The sequence below is a fragment of the Setaria viridis genome, chromosome 2, assembly GCF_005286985.2.
Source record: "Setaria viridis chromosome 2, Setaria_viridis_v4.0, whole genome shotgun sequence".
Lineage (NCBI taxonomy): Eukaryota > Viridiplantae > Streptophyta > Magnoliopsida > Poales > Poaceae > Setaria > Setaria viridis.
Window position 1 is genome coordinate 47,582,349 of NC_048264.2, and position 19,162 is coordinate 47,601,510.

Below are 19,162 nucleotides of genomic sequence, written 5' to 3' on the forward strand. Positions count from 1 at the left end.
ACAGCAGCCCGGTTCGGTCCCCGCAGCTTCCTTCAATCTCGAGAGGAGAAGAGAGGGCAGCAGCGGACGGCGGCGGGCTCTCAAACTGCTTGCCTGCTCGTCGCCGCCGGTCGGTCGGCCGGGGACAGCTACGTGCTTTCTAGGTTTCGATCCCATCATCCAGCAGAAGCAGCAGCAGCAGTGGACGACGGGTTCCCGATGCTGGCCGCCCGGAGCCCCTCTCCGAGCTTCCACGCGCACGACCGCCTTCCTCCGCCGGCACATGACATCGCGGAGCGCCTCCGCCACCTGCGCGACCTTCGCAGGGCGCCGCTCCCCAGCCGCCTCGCCCGCATCGCCGACCTCCACACCGACGAGGCCAGCCCCGTGCGCAAGCATGTCGCCGAGTGAGCTCCCCTTTTTCCTGCTCCAATTTCACCATCTCCACCTTAGATTACCCGCAGTTTTCCTCGGCTTCTGATGAATGATTGAAACTAAGGCACCACTTAGCTGCGCTTGCAGTGACTATTGCTAGCGCAAGGTCTTGGCAGCAGGCGGAATTAGGTTAAACAAACCAATATGAAAAGAAAAATGCTTCTGACCTTGCAAACGCTCTCCTGCTGTAGGATCATTGGTGAGGTTGGGTCCAAACACATGGCGTACCTACCCGATATCATCCCTTGTTTGCTGCACCTTCTGAATGATGAGGTGCCTGCAGTCGTCAGGCAAGCTATCAAAACAGGAACCGTGTTGTTTGCCCAACTACTTCAACACCTAGTTATCCAGGTAGCTTTATTTCCAGCACTTGCTCTTGGACCTGCCTTCCTGTGCAAATTCCGTCTCAGCTTGCTCATTTTTTGTTACAGGGATTATTCTCCACTGGAGGGATTGATGATGCACTTAAATTGTCATGGGAACGGCTTCTCAAGTTCAAATCCACCGTCTCGCTCATGGCATTTCAGGCGAGCCCCTCTCCTTTCCTTTCCAACCAAATAACCCAATCTTCCTGGCCTGCACCTATCTCACATTTTAATCTGTCTGTCAGACCACCGGCAATGAAGGTGTCCGGTTACTGGCTGTTAAGTTTGTTGAAAAAACAGTTCTTATGTACACACCAGATCCTAATATCCCATCAGATCCACCAAGCAAAGCTACAAAAGGTACACCTTATGCTCTACTTCATATGGAAATGATAATATCTTCCAAGTTTAGCACCCGTTGGGTGCATTCTAATTTGGCCATCTGTAAACCATTTGTAGATATGGGATTCAATGTAGCATGGTTACGAGGAGGTCACTCTTTGCTTAATGTCGGAGATCTAGCCATGGAAGCCAGCCAGAACCTCGGATTGTTGCTAGAGCAGCTCAAGTCTCCTAAAGTAAAATCACTCAGTACTTCCATGATCATTGTCTTCGTTACTAGGTTTATCTCTTGTCCACTTGTGTTCCATTATCTTTTCTGTATGTTACAGTTTGTACCAGCTGTGAGAAAATAAGTCTCCTTTCGCTACCGTGTCATCTATTTGTTTCGTCTGTTGAAAAATTGCATGCTACGATGATCTTTATCCAGCATGAGTTTTCTCCTTTTTCTTCCCCCTGCTTTGTGCATTATTTTTATAACTCTCCTAACATAAACTTCTTCCAGTCTCTCAGCTATTGCCCAAAGAAGGCCTTCCTTTTACGGACGCATACTGCCAGTTTTACTCTCCTTGGACCCAGCAAGTTCCATTATTAAATTGCGAGTCCCAGGTGCATTCCATGCTTTGAAGAGTGCCTTCTCTGCATGCCTGAAATGTACACATTCAAGTGCTGAGCCGGTATTTCTTTTAGCTTCAACCTTTCTAGATACATTTTTTCTACTGACTGTACATTCGAGATGTGTCCCTTTGCCCTTATTTCAATACGTGCTCAACAACTGGAGATAACAGATTTGCTATGTATGGAAGGCTGTGTTATGTTTTGTAGACACACTCTCTAATTAGGATTTTTTTTCCTTCTATCAATTTTGAGCCAGTTTGGTGCTCATTTGTTTCCTGGGCGCCGGTCATCCTGCCCGTATCAATCATCCTGGATGGATTTGACTGGTCTCTAGACCCTAGAGGTGCAAATGTGTTTGATTTCTTGTTCTCTTGGTGTGTGGTTGTTCGGTTAGTTGGGTTAGTTGTAACAGATGCAGGATGACTGGGTATTTGTTTGAATAGTTGAAAATATGTATTAGACGTGGACCAGAGTGGCAAGAAGAAAACTAAACTAACTGACCCTTTTGTGTCATTTCAGCCATTGACATGTAGGGAAAAATAAACAAAACTTCCTTTATGTTGGATATTTTCGTGTCCATTAATGGAACATACTAAGTGGTGATGGTGGTCATTGCCCGGGTCTCGACAGATATGTACCAAAGTTGAGGTGATGAGGTGGAGAGAAGGGGAACGTGTAGGAGGGGGAGGGGCTTGCTGGGGTAGGGCAAAGAGATACTTAGGTACTTCCTTGGGACATATCTCTATTCTTTACCAATCTTGTCTAATCTCCACTTGGGTTCAACAAAGCAACTAATTGCTTCAGCAAACTCTCAAAATCGACCAGCTTAATCTTGCTGGCTGCACCGTGAGCTATGCGGGTTGATGTGGGTGCTGGTATAGTACCAATCCCACATGGAAAATGCGTAAATGGAATGCCCTCAGGAAGTTTCTTATTATTCTCTTTCTACCCCATCTCTTCCCATGCTAGACTAATGGATACCTATTTCCAAGTAGATCAATTCATTCCGATGCTGCATGCCAGCATCATAAATTCAAAGCTTTGGGTGAGCTTACAGTTTGCTGGTTCACCGGTCGAACCAACAGTTCTTAAAAAAATAAATAAATGATTTTTAAGTAACACGCCCATGGAATTTAAGGTAAAATGGAATTGTTTTCGCATTATCATCACAGAAGTAACTTAGCGCAGTTGGTTTGTGGGTTTTGATGGGCTTACTATGTGCTGCACTTGAGGTTGCGGGTTCGATTCTCCCCGCTAGCACAATAAATTTTTCATCATTTTGTAGCAGCTCCCGCTGGTTTGGCCCAATTCTGAACGGTTCACACTGGTCTAACTGCATGGCTGATCTTCCAGTTGAATTGAACCTGTGAGGTAATGAGTTCCTGGTTTTCCGGTTCAACCGGTGGACCCGGTCCAGTTTTTCATACAATGGTTTCAACTGTGATCACATCAGGGGTTTCTTAGAGAGAAAATCAATCAAAGGTTTGAGAGGCTAGTTTTTCAGCATCAGCCAGATACGATTTGCACTTCAGTATGTTGGTAAAATAAATCTGGCCCGGGCTTAGGGAGGGCAAAGGTGGGCTTGGGTAATATCAGCCACTCCGACAGACTTGAGTTAGCAGCATGATCCACAGATTTGCGCAACTGCACAGAGATGTGTACAGTAGGGGATGCGAGAGAGGTGGTGTTAACACTCCATGAAGTCCTGTACACCATACATCCTGATGCGAACCTAGGCATATGTTACACTTGATTCCCATGTTTCACTGCTATACCTAGAACTATTTTTCTGATTGAGACTCCTTGGTGTTAGTGAATCATTTGAGAACTCACCATCCTCAACCAAAATATGTGCACTAACCCCAGTCTGTATAAGCTGCATGAATGCAATCAATCAGCACCATTTAGTCCATCTTCGGAATTAATTGCTAAGTATTTTATGTCACCATTGGTTTCTTTTGTTCATGACAATGTGTATGATATAAATATTTGTGCTCCGTTTGTTTGAGAAAGTGTATATCCTTATCCCATGTATTTGGTTTGAGATACATTCTATACTAATTCAAGGCTGTTATTGTATTTTCAGTGGCGAGCACGTCTATTGGAAGCTCAAAATATTATCAACCAGGACTCAATAGAAGATACTGCAAATGCTGCTAAGAATCTGGGGGACACATCAAACATGGAAGAATCGTTGCCTCCGATGGTATGTACGTGCTCCTCGAAGCCTGTTCTCTCCCTCTCTCATAACTATTTCAAAATGGCTATATTTCTTTGATGTAGGAGAGAAGCAATGACAGTAGTAACAAGCGTAGTTTGGGTGAGGACATGAATCAGATGATAGAAGATGATGGTCACTCCAATAAAAGAGTCAGACATGCACTTGATGCTCAAGAACATAGTGAAGAGGCAAACAAGAGAAATGTTGAGTCAACCTCTGTTGATATCTCATCTGGCCAGCCCATCTCTATAAGAACCGAGAATTCAGAAGCTGTGTATCAATTAATTGGTATGTTTGCTGCACTAGCTGCACAAGGTGACAGAGCTGCTGGATCACTGCAAATCCTTTCATCCAGTATCGCTAGTGACTTATTAGCGGAGGTTGTAATGGTTAACATGCAACATATCCCTATGTCTCGTCCTGAAGTTGACCAACAACAGCTTCCTTCTACTAGCTCTGGAGATGGAATTCCATTTCAAAGTTCCTTCCCTCTGTTGGCATCTCTGCTGAAGGTTTTTTCTTTATATTTCATCGTTTGATCTGTTAGATTCTCTTCTTTTTTGGTTTATTGATCTTTTGCATTTCAGAAGGTGAATCAAATTGATCAAGATGAAGTGCCTCCAACTAAGGAATCCGCAGTAGTGCCATCTGTTGCAGATGATATCATGACAGTTCCTGCTAGTTCACCTGGTCCTAGTTCAGTAAATCTTCCTATGGAAGAGAACAGTAGCAGTCCAACTGTTCCATTATGTGTAGAAACAGCAGAGGTCAAAGTAACCAGTGCAGGTGCCAATAGTTTGATTGATATTCTAGAATCATCAGAAACCTCCCATGCTTCGACAGAACCTCAGGGAACCCAAGAGCATGCTAGCAGTTATATCAGTTCATTGCATGCTGATAATTCCTCAGCTGGCCTTAGTTTGGCACAATCTTCAGAAACTCGCAGCCCAAGCTCTTCGACAGTGGAAGCAAACCACTCACAGCTTTCATCTTTGAATTCCCTTGGTTCACAATATGTTCTTCCGAAGTTGGTTGTCAATAATGTTGATCTCAGTGATGAGGCCAAAGATCTGCTTCAAAAAGAGTCATTTTTGCGGATTCTTGAGAGTGATAAGCAAGAAGGATCTGGTGGTTCAATTGCTCGCCTTCCGTTGCTTGCTCACTTGGGTGTTGAGGTATACATATGGATTTATCATCTCCAGTAGAATTGATACTTTTGGCTTGAGCTTCGGTTGGTGATTTTCTGTAAAGCATAGCTCCTCTCAGAAACATGTGTTAGTTATTAGAATTTTTGCATTTCTGATTCTTATCCCGCTTATGTACTGTCTAATCATCTTATAGTCATGCACTCATTATCGCTTTACATTGTTCTTTTAATGTGTGTTACTTATCGTTGCAGTTTCCTCTGGAATTGGACCCTTGGGAAATTCTCCAGAAGCATGTGCTTTCTGATTATGCAAATAATGAGGTACCGATGTACAACATCATATGATTAGTTGGTGGTCTTTAGTCCATTTAGTACAATTGGTATATAGTTTATATTTTCAATAGATTTGTTGGTGGCGTATATATTGAGAAACTTAGAAAAATGTGTCCTGTTTAGCTCCTGTAACTGATTAGTAATCAACTTTCTTCTGTATGAATCAAACTAGGAGTGGTTTGATTGCATAGCTGTTAATTAGAATGGACTGGTTATTCCATTAAGGAATTTAGTCCTGCCTTTTGATTTATTTCTGTGGTTACTTTTAGTAGTCCAGTGTTCCACTCTCCTTGCTTCTTCAGAGTTTCCTGACTCAAGTTTTCTTTAAGCAGGGACACGAGTTGACTCTATGCATCTTGAACCGGTTATATCGTGAGGCCGAGCAGGATCAAGATTTTCTTTCATCTAGAACTGCTACATCAGTTTACGAATCCTTTCTTCTGAGTGTAGTATGTCTACTTAAAATTGATGCAACTTTGTCACAAATGCTATTTCTCTCGCATCATAGCTGTCCATTTTCTGCTGCATAGGCTGAAAATCTTCGAGACATGTTTCCGGCTTCAGATAAGTCACTTGGCAAATTGCTTTGTGAGATACCATACTTACCAGAAGGTGTGTTCAAACTGCTAGAAGGTTTATGTTCTCCTGGAAGTAATGAGAAGCAGGACAAGGATATTCAGAGTGGTGACAGGGTAACTCAAGGTCTCAGTGCTGTCTGGAACCTTATCATGTTAAGACCTTCAAATCGGGACAGATGTCTGGAGATTGCTTTGCAGGTGCTTTTCTGATGTCAGGAAATTACTATGTTTATATTTTTTAGTGAGCAAATATATATTTACATGCATATGTGCCTTTTGAGTAATTTTGATTCCTTGGCAGCAAAATTTCCTAAAATGTCTGGAACAATGCCAGTGACAACTTGATGTAGTCTATTTTGACTTCTCATATGGGGTAGAGCACAAGTCAGAGCCAATTTAAACATGAATATCAACTTTGACTTGTTTTCCAGTTCTTCAGTAGATTATTACATACTGGATTTTGTATCTGCACATTGCATTAAAGCAATCCAACATGCTTGAGTATTATTCTGCTTGCTCTGAAATGGGGCAATCTCTGAACAGTTGAATATTCAATTACTAATGGATAAAACCTTGAATCTTGTTATCGTTCAAAGTTCATTTTTAATATTTCATGATTCGTATAACCTTTAGTGCCTTTTTTATGTTGGCCCAAAATGATCTTTTCCATTAACCACACATAGATAGCAGTTTGGGGGGGGGGGGGGGGGGGGGGGGGGGGGGGGGGTTACATATAGAGATAAGGCAGGGGTAATTTAGGAATAAGTAGGTACTACATAGATAGATAAGGTGCATATGCACCACCAACTACACCCAACACACACATGACTTATGTTATCATTTTATACGTTACTTACTAAAGTGTTTCGTGCAGAGTTCAACTCATCATCTAGAGGAGGTCCGCATGAAGGCAATACGTTTGGTAATTGCAAATCCTGCCTGCTTCTAAGAAATCTGCACTTCCATGGTTTGCTCACCTTTTTATTTTACATCTGATAAACAGGTAGCAAATAAGTTATTTCCCATGGCAAGCATTTCCAAAAAGATTGAAGATTTTGCAAATGAAAAACTTAATTCAGTTCTAGAAGTGATTCCTTCTGGTGATTCTGCAGCTACTGAAATGGCTACTTCTGAAGCACACAATGTTTGTCTCATGCTCTCATTTCTTTCATATATTTTTGTGCTGTATATTCTGACTGATTGCATTTTTGCTGATTTGTTGTACTTATATTTTCTGAAGGATGGTGGTTTAGAAAATTTATCAGCTTCAATGGCAAATGCTCAAACTCTGATGTCGCTGTATTTTGCATTGTGCACCAAGGTCAGTGGTTACTGTTTAGCAACTATTTTAGTCTAGTTATATGATATCTGCTAACAGCAAGCAAAATATATTTTTTCTTACCAGAAACATTCCCTTCTCAGACATGTATTTGCAATATATGGTAGCCTACCGCAAGCTGCCAAGCAGGTCCTTACACCTATTATTCTCTTCCAAATATTCTTTTCCCTTTTGTTCTAGCAGCAAATATATATCTACCATGTAATTGTATTTCTTCCAGGCAGTTCACCGACAAGTACCAATTCTGATACGCACAATAGGCTCCTCTCCTGATCTTCTTGGGATCATCTCAGATCCACCAGGTGACAGCCGGGACCTCCTCATGCAGGTGCAAGTTGTTCTTTGGACTTCTGTTTTCCTTTTTAAGATATTTTCTCTTCTATTTATCAAAATTCAGTGACAAGATACATGCAAAAGAGGGTTTATGTTTTATAAGACTATCTTCTTGTATTGGGTGAATTTCTATAACCCATGGTATTGCACCCTGCAGGTCTTACAAACCCTCACTGATGCTGCTGTGCCATCCAAAGAACTGATTTCTTCCATAAAGAACTTATATTCTAAAACAAAGGTCGTTGCTTGCTTTAAGAAAGCGCAGAGTTCTTACCTACTTTTTTACAAGATCAGAGTTAGCTTGGATATTCTCAGTTTCTAAAATGTCAGCCTCATTTTGCAGGATGTTGAGGTCCTTTTTGCAATCTTGGCTCATCTGCCAAAAGATGAGGTTTTCTCCCCCTCCCACTACATACCAAATACTAGTTAGCATTATCGTATTGTGCGCCTAGCCAGTGGCTTATAATTTGGAATCTTCTGCAGTCACTTATTGCCTATAGTACCGCCAATTATTTGCACTTACACATGCCTGTTAAACTGCTCACATATTATTCTATTGAAATTGTCACCCTAGTGTAAGTGTACTGCCTTTCAATTGATTGACAAAACACCATGGTACCAGGCCAGTGGCCTGGGTGTGGTATTTTTCTCCAAACCAGTGTTATGAACCAGTGTTTTACGGGAGTAACTCTATACTTTATGCATTATTGTTGGGAAACATCTATGGATCTGACCCTATTGTCCAACTCCAACCGCCGTACGATTCTGTGCACAGCTGAGGAAAACTACTGCTCCCTAGTCCCCTCAGGGAGAGCAATGGCTCCCCCTGATTTGCTGCCTGATGAGCGTCGTACGGCAGCTGGGCGATACAGATGTATAGCAGCATTCTTGTTGTTGAGATGTTTGTATTTGTTATGTTCATTATAATTCTTTGCTCCCAGGTCCTGCCGGTGTTCCCCAGCATAGTTAATCTTCCTATGGACAAGTTTCAAACAGCCCTTTCACGAATCTTGCAGGTTAGTTTTTATCCTTGTATGACAGTATATGTTTGTTTGAGTCAAAGTGTGACTTGAAAATAAAGCACTAGCTTGAGACTTGAGTTCAGTCCTGGCCATGTAGGCTGAGACGAATGGAACTTCACAAGTGTATTATTGTCCTGGTAAATATTTATTGTTAAAGAACAAGTTGCTGTCACCTCTTTACGACTTTGAACTTTTCAAGTAACTTAGATTTGGATCTACTTTACCTATTCATTTCAGTTTAGCATTGCATACTAATCACACAGCATCACTTTTTACTTGTCACAGGGATCATCTCGGAATGGCCCTTCTCTTGATCCATCAGAAATTTTAATTGCAATTCATGTAATAGATCCTGATAAGGAAGGAATACCACTAAAAAAGGTCTGTTAGTTTCTCGCTTTGTTTTAGAATGAGGTCTTTGAACCATTTGGCAACCTAATTAATCAACTGAAGGATTCATAGGTTATGGATGCATGCTCTTCTTGCTTCGAGCAAAGAACAATATTCACTCAGCAAGTTTTGGCGAAAACATTAAACCAACTGGTGGGCCTGATTTCTGTTTCAGAGTATCTGCCTTATGATATGATGTAGTCGTTGATCTAGGTAAACTTTTCCACAGGTTGAACAGATTCCTCTTCCTTTGCTATTCATGAGGACCGTCATGCAAGCAATAGGTGTTTTTCCTGCATTGGTGAGTTAGCTCCTAACCCACATTATGTGAACTATGGCAATGGCCCAATATTTGGTGCTGTGAAATGGATGGCATGATCTTTGTATATAGCCTAGTTGTGAAAGAGATTTGTAGATGTGACCAGGATGGTGTTATCATCACATTCGTTAGGCGCATTCTCCAGAAGCAAGAGTAGTTCATTGATTGTTCTTGATTTTGGTGAATGGTGAATGCACCAGATTCTATTGAAAAACCTACATCAATAGCTTTTTTATTGTAGCTAGATGGGGATAAGCAAGAAAGACACACCCATATTTACAACCTGCTAGCCATGTGTACTCCTTCCTGTCTAAAAGGGAGATGAATGGTTGAGGCGATCAAGGATCCGGGAATGAAATCCTGCCAGAACAAATTGGCTAATGTGAATCTTATTGCCTTCATCCTGTGGAAATCTAGTGCTTGCATCTTATAATCATGAAAAGTTGTTAATATTTTAGTCTCTTGGAGGATCACCTCTCATTTATAGTAGATTTGATGTTGAGGACTTTATAATCTAATGGTGAACCTTCCTAACAGGTGGATTTTGTGATGGAGATCATGTCACGCCTTGTGAGCAAGCAGGTCCTTAATTGTTTTTCTTTTTTTAGTTGAAGATGACTTTAGCTGCTGTTCTTTTCTACATATTTATGAAACTGGACTCCATCACTTGCCATGGCAGATTTGGAAATATCCTAAGTTATGGGTAGGATTTCTGAAGTGTGCTATCTTGACGAAACCTCAGTCATATGGCGTGTTACTGCAGGTTGGCGCACATCTTCATCTCTTATATAATCTGTGTTCTTGTATGCATTATGCTCGATCCTCATCTAGGAGTTATTTTACACTGCATATGCTAATTTCTTAGTAGGATCAAGGGTCCATGGACAAATGAGTTTTGTATCCATTTCCTTTTATCTAATCATGTATCAATATTTCCCATGACATGGCATATGTTTATTCAGTTACCAGCTCCTCAACTTGAGAATTCCTTGAGTAAGAATCCCACACTGAAGGCACCCTTGGTTGAGCACGCCGAGCAGCCAAATGTCCGATCAACTCTTCCAAGGTTTTCTTTGTTCGCTCTTATCAATATCAAGTGGTAGGTATGCATCTAATATGTGGCGCTGGATATGCTATGAGAATCTGCTTTTATGGGCAGGTCTACTTTGGTGGTTCTGGGTCTTGCTGAAGATCAACAACCACCCCCGCCAGCAGTAAGTCAAGCGCAGAGCAGCCAAAACCAGGCTGCGGAAACCAGTAGCTCTGCTGCAGATACGACTACAGAAGTAACTCAGGAGTCTTCTGCTGCTAGTTAGCATCGGCCTTGGTAAATCTATCGTTGATTCAGTGTCTTGTAGCATCTCATATCTGGAGTGGTCCTTCTGACTGCTGAAGACCTAAAGGGGAGGATGAAGACGAGACCCATAGCGGAATCTGACAAGACCTAGTTTTTTTTTATTTAGTTGATGGATAATTTTAATGACCGTGTAAAGCAAAGGGGTGAACGTTACATTGCCTTTGATAGGGAAAGGATTTGTGCTGCTAGTCGATCTATATTACGCAGCCAGTGAGTCGAATACTTCAACATTTCATGTCCCATTCTAGTATACTATCCTGCTTTTCTATCAATGTCTGAGCCACACTTACATTGCATACATGCCTGAACGGCCAAGAATCACTGCTCTTCTGTGTCTGAACTCTGAACCACCTTGCGGGGTGTACATTGTGCAAGTGATTTCCTTTTACTGGATTCCCATGGGATCAAGGATCAATGCAATAGGTATTAGTGATCGATCAGCGTCCTGGATTCAGAACAACCATACAATCCAATTCCAATTCCAATCTATGTACAAAGAAACGATGAGAGAGCACACTCAACTCCCAGAATCACTTATGCATATTCACACAAATTAAACATATAATGCAAACAGAAAGGGCGTCGGCACTCAGACTAGACAAACTCGAAGCGCATGAGAAGCTTCACGTGGTTGTACTGGTTTCCCTTGCGGTCGAAGAGCGCCACCGCCCGGATCCCCGGCCGCAGCTCCGACACCGGCAGCACCGTCTGCCCTCCGAAGTCGTCCTTCTCCGACATGTCGTACTCGTGCACCTCCACCCGTAGCAGAGCGATCTCCGGGACGGTCAGGGGGAAGGTGAACTCCTCCTCCCATACTGGCACCCAGTTATCCTCGATCGCCCTGGTCTTCTTCATCATCGAGTCTGCTGGGACTCCAGCTATGCCAACCTACCATACCATACCAGTGGACGAGTTCTAAGCTGTTGCCCAATTGAACCTGAGTTAATTCTATATGCATACATACCCGCGCATAGAAATCTGGAGGAGAATACTGATCAAAGTGTGTCTGCTTAAAGTCCATCCGCCACCCATCACCCAGGTACACCTTGACCTTCAAGGTTTTCTTCACAGGTTGGCGTTCCCTTGGGTCAAACACTTCTGGTTCTGTCTGCATCAAGAAATCTGGTTTCTTCACATAACCACACCCACCATTGGCTTTATAAAATCCATGCATTAGCCAAAGGGCTCTTCCGTATCCCTGAAGAAAGAAAATCGGATTGTTGTTACGACAAGTGTAAGCAGCCTCTCGAACTTGGATTAACAGCTCAGAAGGAGAAAATATACCTGCATATTGAAGGCCACCATTTGAGCACCATGCACCCAACCAAGAAATGGGTTGTAGTTGGATGAAGTAACACGAGTTCCCTTGGGGTATATCCTCAATATGTTTCTCTGTGTGAACCTATTTAGTAACACGAGTTCAGTGCATGCAGGAATATGGTATCTTGATCTCTCCCTCTTTCTACCGCCGCTGTTAAAATACAAAGAGGGGAAGGTGCTAGTAAGAGTAGTTATTTTATGCATACCTCACAATTTCAGTTCCATGATCCTCTGCCAGTTTGGCAAGTTGTTGCTCGCTCAAACTGAGACGCCTAACTTTATCTGGATCACTCTTCAAGGCATCAGCCAGAGAGCCTTTTGGCTTCCCTGCTCTAATAGTAATAAGCTGTTTATACTGTGGAGCTGAATGAGGATGCATTATCTGTTCCTCGTCGTCATCATCGTCGTCGTCCTCTTCGTCATCTCTTTGGTGATCTGAGCCATCATCATCATGCTGCTAGAGGGAACCACAGTTGTCTGTAGGTGAAATCTCGCACAACTGATTGATTGCATAGTGCGAAGGAAAGGAAGGCGATAGAATAGACAATACCTTATTAGCAGACTGAATCTCAGTCTGAAAATCCGGTACTTCTTTTCCCCACGCGGCATCATCAGCAGCTCCTTTGCCAGGATGTGGGTCAGCGTCACCCTCTTTCATGGTGCCAACCTTGGCTTCAAGGTACTCCTTGGGGGGCTTGGTGGAGAGGAGGACGCGGCCCTTGAGCTCTTCAGGTGATGGGAATTCTTTGAAATGATCGGTTCCGGGGTAGAAGAGTATGTCGCCAAATACTTCAAGGACCATCTAATAATAATTAACAGGGTTGGTTTCCAAAAGGCACATGTTAAGTTAGAGAAGCGCAACAAGCAGTCAGGGAAGACGCAACACAATTGGGTACCTCGGCAACTTTTGCCTGGAGGTCAGCCGGAAGGTGGTCTTCGAGCGTTATGATGACAGGATAGGGGGACGCCACAAAGGCATATTCTTTGATGGACCGCAGGCATTTGATGAGTGAAACTGGGGTGGTCAATGTCCTATATTGTTATATATGTGTGTAGAAGGGAGAGGAAAAGTGTAAGTTAGCATAAGCATTATTCTGTTGAAACAAGAACAACAACTTGCATTGTTAGCAGCAAGAGCATCGTCGTCAAGAGTAACAATGTGGATAGCTAGGTAGATAAAATAAAAGGCCACATGCCTGCCGTGTAGGATGTTGATGTCGTCCTTTGCTGAATTTGGCCACATGTCGAGCTCTATGACCCTCACCCCCCTCTGCAGCGCCTTGATGATGGGGACGTCGCTGCAGTCGCTGCTGAGCTGGTTGCCGGTGAGGTAGGAGTTGTGGCCCGTGTAGATGAAGTAGTGGGAGAGCGGGTGGGACATGTCGTGGTGCACCTGCGGGCGTCGGATGGGCGGGTTGAGGTCGTGGGAGAAGAGGTAGCGGTGGAAGTCGTCGAGCGCGAGCAGCGGGCGGGAGAGGCGGGGGAGGCGGGCGCGGCCCTGCTGCTGCTGGATACGGATCTGGTCGAGCAGGCGGTCGACCTCGCCGTCGTCCAGCGCGTCCTCCGTGGCGTCGAGGTAGCGGCGCAGGCCGTCGGCGCCCATGTGGGTCCCGCCGCCGGAGTGGAGGTTGAAGAGGGCGCGGACATCGTCGGGCGGGGCGGCGTCCCGGGACTGGAAGCGGCGCTTGAAGATGAGGCAGCACTTGTAGGTGGTGCCCATGATTGCGTGCCTGCAGCTTTCCTTGTTCTTGACTTGATGGGGGAGGAGGCCTGGAGCCTGGGAGGAGAGGGAGACGAGACAAGAAGCGGGGGAGGGGAAGGGAAGGGAAGGGGACGGGAGGGGACGCGTCTGACTCAGCGCTATAAGGAGTAGTAACTACCAAACCGTCCTTTTCCCCTCCTCTTTCTTTATTTTCTCTTCAAAGCTTCCTTTTTCTTTACCATTTTGAGTCTGCACAAATCCACAATGCACTTGTGTTGTTCTACTACTTGTGTTTTTGTGCTGATTATATATATTAAAAAGGAGACAGATACAAGTCAGTTTCTAAATAAGAAATCACTTGGATGGACAGGACAAGTGCTTGACAAAAAGAAAAGCAAAAACCATGCAAAAGCTAGGATGGAGGGAGGGCAAGAAAAGAAGAGGTACGTTGCCTTGATGCGACTCAGTTGTCCGTCGACATCATAATGAATAATATGCATCACCATCCAAAGGAAGGCACCAGCAGCATCCATTAGCTGCTTCAATTCCGCTTGCCCTGGCCCAACCAACCATATATTGCAAATCTGGAACCGAAATCATTTCCAACATGCATGATATATATAAGCATAACCAATTTGAAGTAATTTATATCCTCACCTTTTATTTTCGCTTATGTATGTATATAGTCTATTTATTAATTTGTAGGAGAATGGCCAGCAAAAACGACTGAGCATGCAACTATTCGAGACACCTATTATATTCAAACAATGTAGTAGTAGCCTAGAAAAGCAAAAAACGACATACATTTTGCATTTTGGAATGGAACGGAGGGAGTACACGTATTCCATCCAACATATTTATAAAAATCATGCATATATATTGCAGGGTACATCATTATTAATTAATACAGTAGCGTGTAATTATGCAGGTTTTTTTTAATTATCTTCCTTGATGATTGATCGAGCTCGCTGCTAGCTCGTATATGTGGATCTAGCTAGGGAACTACTTAATAATAAGCTGCCATAGTTTGCAGTGGCCGGTGATGCATGCATATATCTGAAAGAAGGATATGATGATGCATGCTAGAGCAGCAGCGTAGTGTCGACGAGACGCCATGCCATGATCGTCGGTGATGAACAGCCAGCAGGGATGACGGGCGTCGTTTCGTTGTAGTCCTCGACCAGCAAGCGTTGCACAAACTTGATGGAGTCCTGCGATTGGTCGGGCTCCGAGGTAGGGAAGCGGTCCCACCTGGCAGGGTCCCAGAGAAGGTGGCTGGCGAAGGCGAAGCCGTGGACGGAGTCCGACGTGCTGCTGGTGGAAGAGGAGAACCAGGCGGCGGTGGTGGTGTTGCGGACGCAGACGGGCCCTTCCACGGCCACCCTCCTCTGCTGCTGCCACACTGTGGCCACGGCCCACGCACCCAGAGTCCTGCGATGCGATGCCCAATCATTCATACATCCATTATTGCCCGGCCATAGTAGATCTATCCTGGTCCATGCTGCTCTGCCGACACACCACCGACAATTCATCCAACAGTAAGCTAGGCAGCAGGGTTTGTACCTTATGTGGCGGAGGTTCTCGAGGAGGCGTATGTCGTAGACGTCGGCGAGCCCCGCGAAGATCACGACGCCGCGCAGGCGGTGCTGCTCGATGTGGGCCAGCGCGACGTTCCGCTGGTGGTGGCGCTCCTCCTCCCAGGCGTCGTCGGAGTCGGAGGAGGTGAAGTTGTCGGCGTAGGTGAGGTGGCGGTAGAGCACCCCCGTGCGCCGGAGCAGGGCCGCCGTGGGAGCCGCCTCCCGCGCGGCCTCCACCACCAGCCACACCACGGGGGGAGACGCCAGCCGGAGCGCGTGCGCCGTGCGCGTCAGACCCGCCGACCGACGCTCGCGATCCGACGACGAAAAGCCCGCCGTCGTCGTGATGACGATGACAACCACCTGCACCTGGCGCTGCTCCTGCTCCTGCCCCTGCTGCTGCTGCTGAGGCGGCTGCTGGTAGAGCAGCTGGTAGTGCGTCGTGAGCAGCGCCTCCGTGTGGTTCATGGCGCGGGCCGCCCTCGAGAGTAGGTTCGTGTTGGCGTCGGCGGCGGCGCGGGAGGCGGCGTCGGCCCAGTCGGAAGGGGCGAGGCCGGTCACCAGGCCCACCAGGAAGCACGCGCAGGAATGCAGCATCGCGCGCCGCAGCACCAGCGGCCGCTGCTTCTTTTTGATCTGCTTGCAAGTCGTCGGATTGTGCTTCGGCGACGCCATGGCGGAGCTAGTGTGCCAGTGGAAGTGGACTGATAAAATGAGGATCGGCCGGGATGGGGATGTGTATGCATGACGACGACAGGTCGTCCTCGTTTCATTGATGGCAAACTGTACACGCACATGCATCGCTGCTCGACTGGGCCAGTCAGTCATGATTGGATTGCATTTGGCCCGTATAACTGAACTGGGCTGCGTTCGTCCGTCGGCCTCGGCCCGTTTCAGCGCGCTCTCTCTCCCCATCTCTCTCGCTCGTCTCGGCGGCGGCGGGCGGTGTCGCCTCCCCACTCTCCAGGCCAGGCCAGGCTCCACTCCCCACTCCTCCACACCCATCCCATTCCATTCCATCCCCAAATCGAGCCGAGCAAACCCTAACCCTACCGCTAGCCACCATGTCCGGCGCCCACATCGACCTCAACAACAACGCCTCCTCCGACCTGGCTCCTCCGCCCAAGCGCGGCCGCGGCCGCCCCCGCAAGAATCCCCCGGCCCCCGCCCGCCCGCGCCCTCCGGATCCCGACGCCCCCAGGGTCGGCGGCTTCGCGCCGGGCGACATGGTCTGGGGCAAGAAGCTCAACCACGCAGCCTGGCCCGGCCTCGTCTACTCCGCCGGCGGCAACGGCACCGGCCACGACGGCCAGCTCCTCGTCTCCTACTTCGGGGACAAGGCCTTCGCCTGGTGCGACGCCGCCGAGCTCAGGCCCTACGAGCCCTACTTCCCCGTCGCCGAGCTCTACGACGACGGCGGCGACGACTTCGACGCAGCCGTCGAGGCCTCCCTCGACGAGTTCTCCCTCCGCGTCGAGGCCGCCCTCGCCACCCCCGCCCGCCCCTTCGTCCCCGCCGATTTCCTCGCCTCGCTCCACGACCTCGCAGCCGACCGCATGGGCTTCACCAACAGGGTGCAGGCGGCCATCGCCAAGGCGCATCTCAGAGCATTCGACGCCTTCAGGGCGCTGCCGGACCCTCCTCACTACACCTTGGAACTCGGCCTGCTCCCCCTCACTCCTATCCATCCTCCTCCTAAATCCACCACCACCACCACCAGGGATGAGGCCCCCTCCAGCAGGAGGGGCAGGAAGAGGAAGGAGGAAGCCGTCAAGGAGGACGACTCCGACGAGGACTGGGACCCTAGGAAGAAGGGGGCCACCGACTCCGAATCAGACCTCGACATCGACCGCAAGAGGGGCTCCAGGGGCAGGGGCAGTGGTGCGCCGCGCGGGAGGCCTCGAGGGAGGCCTAGGAAAACTGATGCCTGCAGGGACACGCGGCTCAAGGATGAGGAGATGGAGGACAAACTGGAGTATCCGTCAGCCGCTGACATGCTGCTGCAACTCTTGTCGGTTGCTGCTGATCCTGTCAACGCCAGTTACGACTCTGTTCCTCTCATTGTTAGCTTCTTCTCAAAGCACAAGGACAACGAAGCGCCGAGCGTTTACCAAGATAAAGAGCTGCTCGACACTTTCGGTTGCAAGAAGGGTAGGAAAAAGTCGGCTGGGAGCTTGGGCCCAGCTACAAAGGCAGAAGCCGACAACGATAACGAACTGATGGCTGCGGATGGTCAGAGGGGCCGGAGAAAGTCCGCGGGGAGCTTGTACTCAGCTAGGAAGGCAGAAGATTCGTATTGGTGTGATATCATCATCAGCGATTTCGATGACGGAGATAGTGATTATGAAGGTCGCAAAAGGAAGCGGCCCTCCCAGAACACCAACAGGAGTGCCAATAAGAAGATGAAGCAGGAGGAGACACCTCAGGATCGGGCCTCTGCAGATCCTCCCGCAGATGCAAAAAGTCCGGCTTCTGCAGATCCTTCTGCAGATGGCCCAGCAGCCTTGATTTTACATTTTAGTAGTCCAGAAGCTATTCCTTCTGTGGATGACATCAACAGCATATTCCGCATACATGGACCTATCGTGGAGGGTGAGACTGAGATCACTAAGAAGTCCAAGATTGCAAAAGTAGTTTTCTCTAAGCGTGCTGACGCAGAGCGGGCATTTAGCAGTCCGGGAAAGTATAGCGCATTTGGCCCATCGCTTGTCACATATGAAATTCAATGCATGCCATCTGCGCCTCAGGTTTCTTAAGTGCTGCAGTCTGAACTTGATATGTTGCGATTTCAGAGGTACATGTTGTTTGACCGATGCCAACTTTATTTCCTGATTCATTTGCTTATCGAATTCTCATATGGTGAATTCAGGAAATGCACCATGAAGGTTGGAGCAATGGAGCATTAATTGGTGTCCATGACTTAGAGTTAGGATCGCTCACTGACCAGGTCACATTAGTCACTGAGTTGGCTGAGCAAGTTTTAGGCTTTCTGCTGTTGCATGCGTCCAGGTGACTGGTTGTGTGCTTGGTATCGGAGTTAATAGTTTATGTTAAATCATTAGATGGTAGAGTAAATCATGTAGCGTGATGCGCCTCCTTCTATGTTAGCACCTTATCCTTTTTGTATTGCCTAGTAATTGCACAGCTGTGGATCTCTCTATTATGTTGTTTTTCAGCATATGCTTCCTTTTCTGGCTCTTAATCGCTTTAATCCCCATAGAGTATTGTGCGTTATGTGCCTTAGTAGCAGCTACTTATTGATTGTGCAAGGCTAGTTAAGTAGCTCTTGAGTTTCCATGATGAGCGAGCTGAAGCATATCTGATATGTTACTATGCAAGTGCATATGCACAATGGATACGGGTGGGAGTGCACACGCTTAAAAGAGGCACTATTCAGGGGCGTGCTTCTTTTTTAAGATAAGTGTTCTTGTTGTGCTGCCATTGAGCGTTGTGAAGCCACAGGTCCGATTTACCAATTTAATGTATATGCTTGATTTATTGAATGTGTCTGTCTTATGGGTCAACTGCTTGCTGTGCATTGCCATTCTGCAAGTTAGCAAGAAGGTGACTTTGTTTATGTACGTCAGTTTGCTGCATTCTGCAAGGAATTTGGACACGTACAGGAAGGTGAAGTCAGGCCTACAGCAGTGTGACCAACCATGCTTTTGATGCGTGTTGTGTTGCGACGTTGTTTGACGTTCATTTTTATCTCGAGATTGTTGTGCAAATGTAAACATCCTGACAATTACTGCATCGTATTTATGCATGGATGAAATTGGCGCGCGTAT

At 46.5% G+C, this 19,162-nt stretch overlaps 4 protein-coding genes across 6 annotated transcripts; 2 read left to right on the forward strand and 2 right to left on the reverse strand.

Moving 5' to 3' along the window:
- The first annotated feature begins 32 nt into the window (after window positions 1-32).
- On the forward strand, window positions 33-11,047 carry LOC117842935 (uncharacterized). 2 transcript variants are annotated; one of them, XM_072291709.1, is made up of 27 exons: window positions 33-386; window positions 606-765; window positions 846-941; window positions 1,025-1,139; window positions 1,239-1,401; window positions 1,624-1,795; window positions 3,823-3,942; window positions 4,020-4,469; window positions 4,548-5,132; window positions 5,357-5,425; window positions 5,770-5,886; window positions 5,968-6,213; window positions 6,890-6,937; window positions 7,019-7,159; window positions 7,256-7,336; window positions 7,421-7,483; window positions 7,575-7,682; window positions 7,845-7,925; window positions 8,031-8,078; window positions 8,629-8,703; window positions 8,995-9,090; window positions 9,172-9,252; window positions 9,329-9,400; window positions 9,956-10,000; window positions 10,098-10,181; window positions 10,381-10,484; window positions 10,578-11,047. In XM_072291709.1, exons 1-27 carry the CDS (start codon window positions 199-201, stop codon window positions 10,732-10,734), a joined length of 3,765 nt encoding a protein of 1,254 aa, XP_072147810.1. In that variant the 5' UTR covers window positions 33-198; the 3' UTR covers window positions 10,735-11,047. The 2 variants fall into 2 exon arrangements, with proteins under 2 accessions (XP_072147810.1, XP_034579352.1); XM_034723461.2 differs by having other exon boundaries at window positions 35-386; window positions 4,545-5,132.
- A 154-nt stretch (window positions 11,048-11,201) lies between these two features.
- On the reverse strand, window positions 11,202-14,353 carry LOC117842937 (phosphoinositide phospholipase C 2). 2 transcript variants are annotated; one of them, XM_034723466.2, is made up of 7 exons: window positions 13,292-14,353; window positions 12,992-13,127; window positions 12,646-12,897; window positions 12,302-12,549; window positions 12,060-12,177; window positions 11,740-11,973; window positions 11,202-11,663 (listed from the first exon to the last, which is right to left on the reverse strand). In XM_034723466.2, the coding sequence occupies exons 1-7, from the start codon at window positions 13,813-13,815 to the stop codon at window positions 11,370-11,372; spliced, it is 1,806 nt and encodes a 601-aa protein (XP_034579357.1). In that variant the 5' UTR covers window positions 13,816-14,353; the 3' UTR covers window positions 11,202-11,369. The 2 variants fall into 2 exon arrangements, with proteins under 2 accessions (XP_034579357.1, XP_034579356.1); XM_034723465.2 differs by having other exon boundaries at window positions 12,302-12,552.
- A 154-nt stretch (window positions 14,354-14,507) lies between these two features.
- On the reverse strand, window positions 14,508-16,110 carry LOC117842942 (probable glucuronosyltransferase Os03g0287800). The gene is made up of 2 exons (XM_034723471.2): window positions 15,361-16,110; window positions 14,508-15,228 (listed from the first exon to the last, which is right to left on the reverse strand). The coding sequence occupies exons 1-2, from the start codon at window positions 16,047-16,049 to the stop codon at window positions 14,880-14,882; spliced, it is 1,038 nt and encodes a 345-aa protein (XP_034579362.1). The 5' UTR covers window positions 16,050-16,110; the 3' UTR covers window positions 14,508-14,879.
- A 153-nt stretch (window positions 16,111-16,263) lies between these two features.
- Window positions 16,264-18,576, forward strand: LOC117842938 (uncharacterized). The gene is made up of 2 exons (XM_034723467.2): window positions 16,264-18,168; window positions 18,244-18,576. The coding sequence occupies exon 1, from the start codon at window positions 16,439-16,441 to the stop codon at window positions 18,128-18,130; it is 1,692 nt and encodes a 563-aa protein (XP_034579358.1). The 5' UTR covers window positions 16,264-16,438; the 3' UTR covers window positions 18,131-18,168; window positions 18,244-18,576.
- The last annotated feature ends 586 nt before the right edge of the window (window positions 18,577-19,162 follow it).

What these genes read in the sequence shown, in the direction of transcription:
- LOC117842942 (XM_034723471.2), bottom strand. Translation starts at nt 16,049, where the DNA reads ATGGCGTCGCCGAAGCACAATCCGACGACTTGCAAGCAGATCAAAAAG. An exon ending in GAGAACCTCCGCCACATAAG is followed by an intron (nt 15,229 to 15,360) that starts GTACAAACCCTG and finishes ATCGCATCGCAG; the next exon opens with GACTCTGGGTGCGTGGGCCG.
- LOC117842935 (XM_034723461.2), top strand. Translation starts at nt 199, where the DNA reads ATGCTGGCCGCCCGGAGCCCCTCTCCGAGCTTCCACGCGCACGACCGC. An exon ending in TTCAACACCTAGTTATCCAG is followed by an intron (nt 766 to 845) that starts GTAGCTTTATTT and finishes TTTTTGTTACAG; the next exon opens with GGATTATTCTCCACTGGAGG. An exon ending in CTGATTATGCAAATAATGAG is followed by an intron (nt 5,426 to 5,769) that starts GTACCGATGTAC and finishes TTCTTTAAGCAG; the next exon opens with GGACACGAGTTGACTCTATG.
- LOC117842937 (XM_034723465.2), bottom strand. Translation starts at nt 13,815, where the DNA reads ATGGGCACCACCTACAAGTGCTGCCTCATCTTCAAGCGCCGCTTCCAG. An exon ending in CATGGAACTGAAATTGTGAG is followed by an intron (nt 12,178 to 12,301) that starts GTATGCATAAAA and finishes GTTACTAAATAG; the next exon opens with GTTCACACAGAGAAACATAT. An exon ending in TGGTGGCCTTCAATATGCAG is followed by an intron (nt 11,974 to 12,059) that starts GTATATTTTCTC and finishes TTCTTTCTTCAG; the next exon opens with GGATACGGAAGAGCCCTTTG.
- LOC117842938 (XM_034723467.2), top strand. Translation starts at nt 16,439, where the DNA reads ATGTCCGGCGCCCACATCGACCTCAACAACAACGCCTCCTCCGACCTG.